We start from the raw sequence: 12,720 nt of genomic DNA on the forward strand, positions 1-12,720 counted from the left end.
GTCTTCTCCTTGAGACATACCTTGAAGCAGGAGCAATAGGCCCATTGGGTGTGGCTCCTGCTTTTGTGTCCTGAGTGGGGCAGAGATGGCTTGAGAGATCTGAGCTGCCTCTCAGGGAACTTACCCCAACCACCACCAGTGGTGGATGGTCCTCTCTCAGTTGCACCCCCAATAAGGGAACTTTCCACAGTCAGATGATCACCCCATTGGACCACCATTGGTCCTCTATAAAAGTATTTGCCTGTCTCCTGCTCAAGGAGATAATTATCTCAGTGCTATACTATCTCCCCTTGGGACTTGTCTCAAGGTTTTCCTTTCTCTAGCACCCAAATAAAATATTATTTTATTCTAACTGGATTTGTGTGCAAGAGAATGTAATTCTTTAAAGAGGAATTCCTAAGGACCCCAACCCCCACCCATTTCCCCTATAACAATACTATACAGAGTTTCTTCCTGGGAGAGATACTGTAAATAAAAAGGTATAAGTAGCATCTGTTTTACTCATGGAAAATGGTATAATATAGAATTGTGTTCTGGAGCTCAATTTTATTTTATTTTATTATTTGTGTGTGTGTGTGGCAGTGAATGTTAAGTGACTTGCCCAGGGTCACACAGCTAGCCAAGTGTCTGAGGGCAGATTTGAACTCAGATCCTCCTGAATCCAGGACTGGTGCTTTACCCACTGCACCACCTAGCTTTCCTGAGCTCAAATTTTTAATAGAAACATTTGTAAATACTGTATTTAATCTACTATAAATGACCTTTCCAAAATTTATATAAATAAGGCACACAGTAACCAATCATCCAAACTTATATATAGCGTGTTGTAGTTGGCCTCTGAAGTCCCCTCCAACTCTAGATCTCTGGTCCTTATCATCCTTGTGGACTGGGTTCTATGCCAGCAGAGTCTACTTCATAATTATGGTCTCATTTTTTTTACTGTAACTCATCAGAAAGTCAAGTAACCTTTTCATCAGAGTCCTAGAATTCAGGAGGGGATCTCTCATGTCTGACTTTGTGAGACACTAGTACAAGGATGCCTGTTTTTGCTCCTGTTTATCACTACGACTGTCCCTATAGCATTAAAGATCAAATTATGAGTCATTCATTTTACTACCTCCTGCCGCTGCCTTTCAGCTTCTCTGAACTGCCTTCTTAGCAGTTTGCTTCATTTTACACCTTGATGTAGCTGCCATTAAAATGCATGAACCAATCCTTATTTGGAACTGAATTTTTCATCCTTTGATCCTTCAGCACTTGTTGCTTCACAGTGTCAAAAAGCCAACTCAAAGGTATACATAGTGCTGTTTGATCCTAAATCCACAAAAATCAAGGGTCTTTCTGTTTTAGCCACATATCCTGCATATTTCTTAATAATAATGGATTGCTGCTGTCACCAGAGCCTGGCTTTTTCACTTTAATTGTCTATTTTTAAGAACTGAATATGATAAGAACTGAATATGATAAAGTAAATGAGGCTTTTTTTTTTCAAAAAGCAAATATCATAACATACATCTAAATGAGTTCAGTCTTTCAAAGTAGTACCCTTGGGAGAATAGACACTTACTCAAATGATACTGCCATTGCCCAAAACATATTTGGAGCTGTTCTTTGGGATTTGCCTTCAGAGGCAATATACTGACTACACAAGAAAACTGGCTTCATTGTTTATATGGTCCCTGGCTTCTCTTGCTTTTTCCAAGACCTTTTTCCTCTCTTCTTCAATCCCTCTACCAGGATTCCCCGTCCTTTACTGCACTTGTTCTCCCTCCCCCCCCCTTCTGCCTCTCTTCTGCCAGTTTGTTGGGAAGAGAGGTGGTGCAACAGAGCTGGTGGAGGGAGGGACTGTGGAGCTAGTGTGAGGCTGAGAAGCAGGGGAAGCCTTAAAAGAAGCCAGCAGACAGACTGATGTAAATTCACTTGTGTGCTGGCCTGCCTCCTATTAGTGCTGTCAGCTGATAACATGAGTGTGATTGGCTACAACCCTGGAAATCGAGCACTTCTTATATAGGATAAAGGCTATAAATACCAAAGATTTAATAGTATGGGTTGAAGCTTAGTCTGAATAATTCAGAATGGGTAAGATTTAAGTCAAAAATAGAGTCTTTACGCAACTTATTTCTTTGCCCTGGGCAGTAGTTAGCCTTTACTTTAACTGCCCTCTTAGTAGACCAAATGGTCAGATATTTATTTTATAGTTGTCCATGAGATACTCTTGGATAGATAATACTAATAATACATATTTGGGTGCCCTCTGAGCCAATGATTTCTTTAGCCTGAGGAATTCCTGGTGAGGAAATTCTCTTTATCAATGTAGATAAGTAGCCAGTTCATAATTTTTTGTCTTGGGGAGTTGCCCAGGGCACTACCCAGCCAGTATATATCAGAGGCAAGTCTCAAACCCTGTTCTTCCTGATTCTAAGGCTAGCTGTCTATTATTTATCTCTTGGCCATGCTGCTCAAGGAAAGCAAGCCAGACAGGCATGCTTTCCCTTTTCTAGATCTTCCAAACACTTCCTGGGATAATAAATGATGAATATTACTTTCTCTATGTTTTGGTTGGGAAAATGGAGGCAGGGAAGAATAACCTTAACAAGGTCACTTAGTAATTTGGGGGTGAGATTAGGGCTTCAAGTTTCTGACTCCCTGCCCACTATTGGCTTTACTGGACTTGACTCCTTTAACTATTCATCATCCCACTGATGTGAGAGCAACAGATATCAGCAGATGAAGCCTGATTCCGCCTTGAATAATGCTTATGTAGAGATTGAGGAAGTTGGCAACCTCCTCAATGTGGGCTTAGTTGTTTCCAGACAGAAGGTTAGAGTTCTGCCTAGATTGTTTTAGTCTGGGGTTATTTGAAGCTATTTATATGCTTAAAAGTAAACAAGAAGCACAGTGTTACCATTTGCCCCCTGTCCTTTCTCCTTGCCCCAGTTTGGTATGTGTTCCTTTCCTACCTGCTAACATTCATCTTTTTTACTCCCTCCCAATTAGTAATACTCCTGGATAAATATTCTTCCAAAAATCTCCATGGCCGTGTCTCTTGGCATGTAGTGAGCAGGCTTGCAAAAATCACTGCTCTGCTGGACCTCAGATTTGGAATCCCTTTGCTTGAGACACATATCTCTCTGTCCTATGGCTTATTTGCAGTCCATTGGGTAGAGCCTAAATGAAGAGGAAATGACTGGCCCTTTCTGAGTAAACTGCTCATCAACATCCCGAGACTAGGCATGATTCTGAACCTGGATGGACAAACTCTTTGATACTTACATGATTCAAATTCAACTCTACCTCTGATTCATTGAGTGACCTAGCGCCTAGTCACTTACCTACTCCCACCCCCTCTACAAACTACAGCTAATACAACTTGTCTCCCTTGGCCTCCGAAACATGTTGCAAAGATCACTAGACTATCAGTCTTTGTGCTAATCTCTTTGGTGGTACTATTATCTCCATCTCTAATCAACAGATAGTCCACTGACAGGAGGAAGAAAGGATGAAACACCAGGTTTGATTTTGACTCTTTCAACTGTTTTGAACAATCTGCTTGAAACTGAGAGATTATATCTCTTGGTGTAAGTCTGTGCACATAGCACAACTCCAAACTTGAAAGAGAGTGCCTGGTTTTCAGCTCCCAGTCACCATTCCCCTGGAGCTTTAGACTGAAGATCTCATCTTCTTGTAGGTGGATTTTTTTTTTTTTTTACTGTTGACTAGTGTGGGTAAGCAGAAGCCAAAACATTGGTCCATCAGAAACAGGCACTCCAGAAACTGGAAAGAAAAACAGAGGCTTTGCAGAAAAGGCAAAAGAAAAGGAAGACCTTGGATAAAGCTTGCAGAATCTTTTCCCCTTTTACCTGAATATCTGTTTTGAGCCCAGAACCACACTAGTAGGGTCCAGTGGTGTTTTCACACTGTTCTTAAAGGTATCTTGGTATTCTAAGATAATTGGAATTCATGAGAACTATCTTTGACTCTGGCTTGGCCAGAGGCAGTCAATTAAGCTTTCTAGGCTTCAATTGCCTCATCTATAAAATGGGGATGATAATATTTGTCCTGTCTACTTCTTTTACAGAGGGGTATTATGTTAATAGAGTTAATAGCAATGATAATAGATATGAAAGCACTTTTAAAAGTATGAAGATCTTTATGAATCTAAGGTTTAACAACCAGCTCTTCAAAAAAAAATGTACACACACTTTTAAGTTTAATCTGAATTGTTAAGATTTTCTCCATCACTTTTTTAAGTCTAGAAGATCAACAAAACAATAAAAATAAAGCCCTGATTTCTACCATTTGCTGATTTCCAAGGTATAAATGTTCACACTGAAAATTTAATAATATCACCTTTGAGCTGAGTGTAGCGTAACCCTGCATATAAGGCAATATGGGATTCATAAGAAATGAAGTCCACTCTTGTCTCTGGTGTTCTCCACTCATGTGATTTCCAGTGTCAGGAAAGCTGGTGAAAATGGATTGTAATAGAAGTGACTTTGACATCACCCAGCTGGAGAAAGGAAACAAGCACTCCTGCCTTCCAAAAGGGGTACTGTGGATCGAATTGTATACAGTTCACACATCATAGATTTAGAGCTTGAAGGGACCTAGGATGTTTTCTGTCTAGTCCAACTCCCTCACTTTGCAAATGAGAAAACTGAGGCTCAGAGAGGTTAAATAATGTGCCTAACTTCACATGAGTAGAAAAGGGAAGTCAGGATTCAAACTCAGGACCTCTGACTCCAAATCTCACATTCTTCTCCATGTATTATTCCTAAAACCCTTTTCCCCCTATTTAGCAGACTGTTTCTACCCTTCCCTATCCCATGTTCAAATGTATGTTTAACTCATTTAGGAGCAGGACAAAACACCCTGTAACACCTAGGGCAGTGGTTCCCAAACCTAGGATCCACAAGGTCAAAGCCTTGCATAATAATACTGAGATGTTACTTGCCTATTAAATTCCTCCTCCCTTCTCCAACTATATATCTGCGTGAGGCTGGATTTTCTTCACATATTTCAACCAAAATAAATATAGCATCAGATTGAATAAAGAGCTAGGTTTGAGAATCCATCTGTCTTCTATTATTCCAGACATTAAAGAAATTTGCAAAACTATGTAAAACAATGCCATTCTTCTCACTATTTTTAATTTTTTAAATAGTATTTTCATTAAAATGCTATCTATGTTTATCTAGGTTTATTACTGTTATTTTAAATGAATTGACTATTTTCTAAATGTGTCCATTTTGATTTCTACTACAGTAAATATGAATAGATATAACCCACATAAACAAACACTCTTTAAGGTCCTTAATAACTTTTAATTGTGTAAAGGGGTTCGTGAGACCAAAAAGTTTGAGAACCTCAGGTCTTGGGGCAACTACCTGCTTCTCCCTGTTCTCATAAAACCCTATTTCTTGGGCCCATCCTCCCACTTAAAACCTCAATTAATAACAGCACATATGTAGCTCTTGAAAGTTTGCAAAGTGCTTTATATAGAAAACTGAGATTAAGAGAGTTTAAATGACTTGTCTAAGGTCACACAACTAGTAAGTGTATGAAATAGAATTTGAACTCGGGCCCTCCTGACTGCAGTGGCAGCACTCAATCCACTGTGTCACCTAGCTTCCTCAGTTAGTCCTAGAAATCCCATAGTGGTTATTCTTGGCCAAAGCCAACTAATTAAATAGCTCAGGAAGTGCATCCCATTATCTTCCTTTACTAAATTGTGATACTTCAATTTGAGACCCGAGGTAATGGGGGACAAGGCTAACCCTTCCATCTTTTCAGAAATAACAGATTATTTACTGGTAACAGGGTTTCTCTGAAGATACCTTATCACTGGCAGCTGTTATTACCCCTAAGAGAAACCAAGGAAAATTTCCCTACCCTGAAATAATCTCTCTCTCATCTGACTGAACTAACAGCATTTTCTGTCTTGCTAAATAGTCTACCTTGTGTTACAGTTAGTTATTTGTGTACGTGCCTTATCTCCCCTACTAGACCATAACATGCTTCATAGGATACGAATCACTTTATTTTATTCCTGTACCTCCCTACTTATGTTCTGCCTATAATAAGCTCTTAGTAAATTTTTGTTGAATGAATGCCAGGCAAAGTCTCAGCATACTAAGAGACCCAGGGGAAAAAGTTTATTTCCTTTACCTTCAGTTTAGGGATGGCTTGGGTGTGGCCAGATGTGGTCCCACAGAAAGTACTGTCTCCTCTGTTGGGAGCATCTGCATTACAAGACTGAGGTGTGTTGGTGTCCCTGTCAGCCATTCCTAATTCTAAGCTTTGGGGGGAAAGGAAGACTTTCTTGACATTCAGTACCTCCCTACTTCTGGAAACAAGACATACTATTGCCTCCACTATTTTGCCAGAAATGTGTCACTAAATTTTTTTTAATAAAATAAATTTTATGGGTATCTTTTGTTTTCATATCATTTGTTTTCAATTTCCTTCTATTTTCATAACTCCATATTGTTTTCCAAAATGGCTGTATTTATTCATAGTCCCACCAACAAAACATTCCTGTACCTGTCTTTCCCCAACCTCTCTATTGTTAACGGTTCCTGTCTTTTATCACCTTTACCAATTTGCTGAGTATGTGATGAAAACTCAGGCCTGGCTTTCTTTTCATTTCTCTTATAATTAATGATTTGGAGCATTTTTTCACATTTTCTGATTCTTTTTTGAGAACTGTTTGTTCATAGCCTTTGACCACATACCTGTTAGGGCATTTGTCACTAATTCTTAATGTCTCTGCCTGTGAGACTTCTAAACCTAGAGCATTGATGCTTGCCTTTCTTATTGACACTGGCCTAACATCATTAGAGATGATGTACCACTCAGTCCTTTGTTGTTGTTTTTTCTGGGTTGCTTTTTTTTTTTAGGCAATTGGAGTTAAGTGACTTGTCCAGGGTCACACAGCTAGTATTAAGTGTCTGAGGCCAGATTTTAACTCAGTTCCTCCTGAATCCAGGATCATTGCTCTATCCACTGCACCACCTAGCTGCCCCACTTTGTTGTTTTTTAAATACCATTTTATTCCCCTGCCCAATTACATGTTAAAGCAATTTTTTAATATTTTAAAGAAAGTTTTGAGTTCCAAATTCTGTGCCTCCCCTTCCCCCTCCCTTGGCACTAGAAGTGCCCCCTCAGTTCTCACCAAGCCTTTTTCTCTGCTGGCCTCCCCCATGAGAGGTGCCTATGCTAGTCATCCCAGACCTCCTTACTTCCAGCCCACTGCTCTTTCATTGGCTGAAAAGAAAACAGGCAGAATTCAAATGCAGTTAATGAAACTTGCCAAGAAAACTTCTCTGCTAGGCTAGGCACCCACCAACCAGCTGAGCAAGTGACTGACTCAACTGGCTAACCTTTTATGAGCACATCTTGAGAGGGCTACTTCCTGGGCATCACCACTGGAGATTCTCCTCCAGAAAAAGCTGAAGCCTCTTCTAGGATAGCTTGTTCCTACCACAGGAATGGATGGATGTATCTCAGCACTTTGGTATGTTGTCAACAAACTGGACTTATTTGTCTTTAAGCAGCAAGGGGGAGGGGGAGAGGGGGCTTCTGTGAAGCTTTTGAAAGAGCCTTTCATGCATCATGAGCAACTCAGCCTTTGTGGGCTTTTTTTTTTTTTTTAAATCACAAGCCACTCATAAAGCTGACCTGTGCAATATATAAACACATATAAAGATATGCAGATGACTATGAGGAGAGGTAATAACTAATTTCCTAGCTACCCCCACCCTACAACTGAAAGTGCTGACAGTGAGTTGGTTGCTTCCTTTAAGAGGAAGGGAACATGGCAGTAGAAAGAATGCTGGATCTAGAGTCAGAGGACCTAGGTTCGAATCCAGGCTGTGGCTCTTATTACATGCATGACCTTGGGCAGGTTACCGTCTCTGGACTAGTTTTCTCACCCGTAAACCTTGGAGGTTGGATTAGATCACATCCAAGGAACCTTCCACCTCAAAATTTGTGATTCCATGACCTAGTGTTCTGCCTGGCCTCTCTCCCATGGAATGTGGAAAATCTGGTAAGAAGGCTCACTCAGGGCAGCTAGGTGGCACAGTGGACTGGCCCTGGAGTCAGGAGGTTGAGTTCAAATCCGGCCTCAGACACTTGACAACTTATTAGCTGTGTGACCCTGGGCAAGTCACTTAACCCCAATTGCCTCACCAACAAAAAAACAAAAAAAAGAAGGCGGATCACTCAACTTCTGATCTCTAGGATCAGTTTTTAAAGAATGCAGATACCAAGCTACCCTGTTAATACCAAGCTCCTGGTAGTACGGCATTCTGAGGTATAAGACCAATGGCAAAGTCCCTTGTAATATCAGTTTGATGTATGGCATAGAGCACTCGGCCTGAGGCCTGAGGCCTGAGGCCTGCTTTTGAGGTCCCAGTTCTGGTACTTATTATACAGCCTTAAACAAATCACTTAAACTTTCTGAGCTTCAGTTACTCATTTATAAAATGGGGATATACTACTGTCTCACTGTGATGTGGGGAGGAAAGTACTGTAAGGTGTGAAACACTGTATAAATGTGAGCTGCTGTTATTATGTGGGGAACTTAACCAAACTCTGGACAAGGTAAAGTCACATTTATGGAAAGATGACTCTGGAATGAGTAGCAGCGTGGCAAAATATACAGCTAGCAGTGGAGTCCTAAAGATCTGGAAAACACATACTGGCTGTATGACCCCAGGCAAGTGGACTAAGTTGTAGAGCAGGTAGATGATGTACATTGGTAGAAGGAGTCTCCTTACTGGGAGTTCCCTACACTAATAATATCACAGGGTTGATTCTTCCCCCCCCAAAAAAAAAAAATCTAAAATGAGGGAGGAACACTACTAGCATTCAGCTTCCTCTTAGGCTAGGAAAAAGTCCACGTGGTGCCCCATTCAGAAAATCTCATCAGCTCTGCTCTAGAAAATTGAAGAGCTGGGTTATGACACACTGCTTCCCTTTTAGTAAAAATCCTGAGGTTTCTCTTTATTGTTTTTGACAAGATTTTACACCAAAATAGAAGTGATTGCTATTTTCTTTTTTTTTTAATTATTTTTTTTTCCTTTTCCTCACAGATATGCACTTATTTGGCCACTGTCCGGCACATGATGACTTCTATCTCGTAGTATGCAATTTCTGCAATCAGGTAGTCAAGCCCCAGGTTTTCCAGTCTCATTGCGGTAAGTGGAACCTCCGTCCTTGGTGAACATATTTGCATTCATGGTTCTGAACAGATTGGCTTCCTTGTTTTGTTCTGGGAGAAGCAGCTACTACCTGGCTCTACCATCTTCCAGAGTGTCTGGAAATGGGAAAAGTTATTATTCTAGGAGCAGCAGGTTTTCTATCAAACCTCTTGGTCCTATCATAACAAATGAGGACAAACCTGGGCTTTGTTAGGGAGACCCAGAACTAAATTGAAAAGGCTCAGATTTAGCCTGGCTTTGTGTCATCTGGTGGACAACACAAGGAAAGGGAGGTCTGTGCCTGCAGGACTCACTACAGGCAGATTTGTGTTTTAACTCGAACACCAAAGGAAAGGACCAAAAGCAGAGAATCTCCGGAAGTTTACATGGAGGAAGTTTGAAACAAAGTACAGCCCATCTGGTGAAAGTGAAGGGTTACTATCAAGAAATTGTTTTTGTTGAAACCAAGTTCAGAGTGTCCCTTTTCAGGCATCTCCCTTATTAAAGAATACAAATTTCCTTGGGAATTTCTCTCCTAGCTCTTTTACTTCTCTTTCATTATTATTAACAACATAAATATTACTGATTTTTTTTGGTCTCGTTGTATGCAGAACACTACTAAGTGCTTTGCAGATACAACAGAAAGAGCCGGTGTGGTCCATACTGTGGAGAAGCTGGATGCTTCTTAACTGGCCGTGTGACCTTCAGAAGTCACTTACATTCTCTAGCCCACAGCTTTTCCTCATCTATCAAATGGTGCAGGGTTGAGTGGGTCAGAGGGGCAATATGGATCTCTTCTTCTCAGTCCTTCAAGGACCTGTGATTTGATCAGTTTAGGTACTTCCACTGATAAGGCAGGGAGCAACCGTATTGCAGATAGGTGGTCTTTCAAAGTTGCTACATCCCTTACAGCCAACTTGGTGATGATATTGACCCAAAAGGACGTATTATCAACCACTGGGTTGTGAGGGAGATGGGTTGCATTCCACTCTCACCTTAGTAGCCAGTTATGAGGCTTGTCTCCAAAACAAACCCCTTCAGAGCCAGGGATCGGCCAGCTGCTCCAAAGGTGCCATTGAGAAAATTTGGCCCTCACACCATGCCCTCCATATCACCTTTTGGCTTTGTCAGGTGCCTTTGTAAAGCAGGCTGTGTGCTCAGGGTTAGTGACTGGTAAGAGCCTGGCTTCTCCCCTCTTCATTTTAGATGAGATAGTAACTCATACAAGATGAGCAGGCATAGTTGAACTGTGGTCATCTGTATGTCACTTATCATTACATTATCTTCTCTTTCAATGCCACTCCTCTTCCAGACTTCCCTCTTCATGTCAAGGACATTTCCATCCTTCCAGTCACCTAGCCTCAAAGCCTGGCTGTCATCTTCACTTTCCCTCGCTCTGAATTTTCTAATCAGTTTTAATCAGTTTGACCTCTACATCTGTCTACCACCCAAAGTCAGACCTTCCTCCCTTCCCTCACACCTACACTATTGCAGTGAGCGCCTGTTTGGTCGCTCTGCCTCCAGTGTCCCCCATCCACAGTTCATCCTCTACACAGCTGCAGAAGTGATTCACCTAACACTCCTGTCTGACTGTGGTCACATTTACCTACTCAGAACACTACCGTGTCTCTCTGTTAACCCTGGGATCAAACACTATTTCATCTTTACTTCACACTTTTTTATTTCTATTTTTATATAAGTTTTATGAAGTGTCATAATTATTAGTATAGTAGTACGTGGATATAATTTTTAAATAAATATACATATATTGGGGGTGCATTTTTTTTTTTTGCTGATAGGGGTGCACGACCAAAAAATTTGGAATCTACTGGACTAGATAAGCTCTCAGGTCCCTTCCAGCTCTAACATCCTATTTTATGGCAAAGTGAACATAGAAGGAGCGGCCTCGAACCCTAAGGGAGTTGCTTTTCTTGTTCAGTTCTGGCACGGCAGGTGACCCAGGCTTCTGACGCAGAAAGAATAGTTCATTTCCTCTCTTCTCTGGAGCAAGATTCATTGAAAGGTAACTCATTCAGTACTAATTGGTACCCAAGCGTTGGCTGGTACAGTGCCCTGTGCATAGTAGGCCCTTAATAAATGTCTTTTGAATTGAATTAAATTGGCTTTGGGGGGGAAAACTGAAACTTGGTCAAAGGCAAAAATGGTTGGCAGAGGCAGCATTTAGCATTCATGCCAAGAAACATGATCATCCTAAGATCAAAAGTTGTTCATTAAACACTAAATCACCAGTGGAGTCATCAACCTGGAAAGCAGGAAGAGTTGTGACGTTCCTATATCTAAGTGCTTTTTTGATTGATTGATTGATTGATGATTGATTGGTTACTATTAAATTCAGTCCTCCTTCAAACTCAAGAAAAGCATAGTGGTTCCTCATAGTTTTTGTTGTAGCCTGGTATTACTTCTCCAAGGTATCCCCTGTCAGAGAGCCACAAATAATCAGTTTTCTCCTCTATACAGTTGGGAAGTTGGAATAGATGAACTCTAAGGTCAGCCCTAAAGTTCTGTGGTTTGATATATGATCTTCATCATTTCTGATCAGTGGGTAGAAGGGAGGGAAAGGGAGCAGAAAGAAGCTACAGTATTGCTGTTACCTACTCCAGGCATTAGTAGCAATCAGCGTAGTCAACCCTTCATCTTAAACTGCCTCCTTGGAAGCCAGCTTCTATTGCCACAGCTTCGTGGAGGTACAGCTACAATTTGTAGATGGAATCATTAAGCCATGGTTGTATAAATGTGCATGTATTAAAATGCTGTGAAATACATATTTATAATGCTAAGAACATACAAAATGCCACATACACTTTGGGACTTAAGGAACCCCAGTAGGATAAAGTAGGAGTGGCTGTTTTGGAGGTGGAATGAGAAATGCCTCCATATTTTTGTAGTGTATTTATTTGTTTCATGCTGTTCTCTATCTCTGGAATCTTGATCTCCCTTCACTGTCTCTACCTGTTGAAATCCTAAACATTCTTCAAGGCCCGACTCATATACCCAGTTTATGAACACTTTATGTTGCAAATAATTTTTCTTTTCTCTAAATTTGTTTATTCATGGCTTAATTATGCATTCTTATATCATTCTACCTTATATGCTAGATATTTGTGTATGTGTCATTACCTCCACTATATTGTAAACTTCTTGAGAGTAGGAACTGTCTTTTGATCTATGTATTCCCTTCCCCACCCCCAGCACCTAGGACAGTGTGTTGCACACAACAGTATATGTTAATCTTATTTCCTTATCCAGATTATACACCACCAGAGAACAAGAATCATGTATCCCATTTCTTTTATATTCCCCATACAACCTAGCACAGGACTGAGCATTCAATAAATACTTATTGACTAATTGGTTAGTTAAAAACAAAATAAAGAGTTAGCAGTTTGTCCTGAGAATATGAGGCACCTCAGTCATATTTGCTGAATTCATTCTCTATCCTTACATAGTAGATACACACCTTAAGGTTAGCATATGGGCATTTGACCATGTTTCA

General features: G+C 40.6%; 1 protein-coding gene across 1 annotated transcript in view; it reads left to right on the plus strand.

Annotated features, from left to right (window-relative positions):
• The window catches only part of ATXN7L1 (ataxin 7 like 1), a 280,551-nt gene that overhangs the window by 90,716 nt on the left and 177,115 nt on the right, over positions 1-12,720 (plus strand). Inside the window, 1 exon segment of the mRNA XM_043966547.1 lies at positions 9,099-9,203. Within this exon segment, the coding sequence (XP_043822482.1) occupies positions 9,099-9,203 (105 nt within the window).

This window comes from Dromiciops gliroides, chromosome 5 (assembly GCF_019393635.1).
Source record: "Dromiciops gliroides isolate mDroGli1 chromosome 5, mDroGli1.pri, whole genome shotgun sequence".
Taxonomy (NCBI): domain Eukaryota; kingdom Metazoa; phylum Chordata; class Mammalia; order Microbiotheria; family Microbiotheriidae; genus Dromiciops; species Dromiciops gliroides.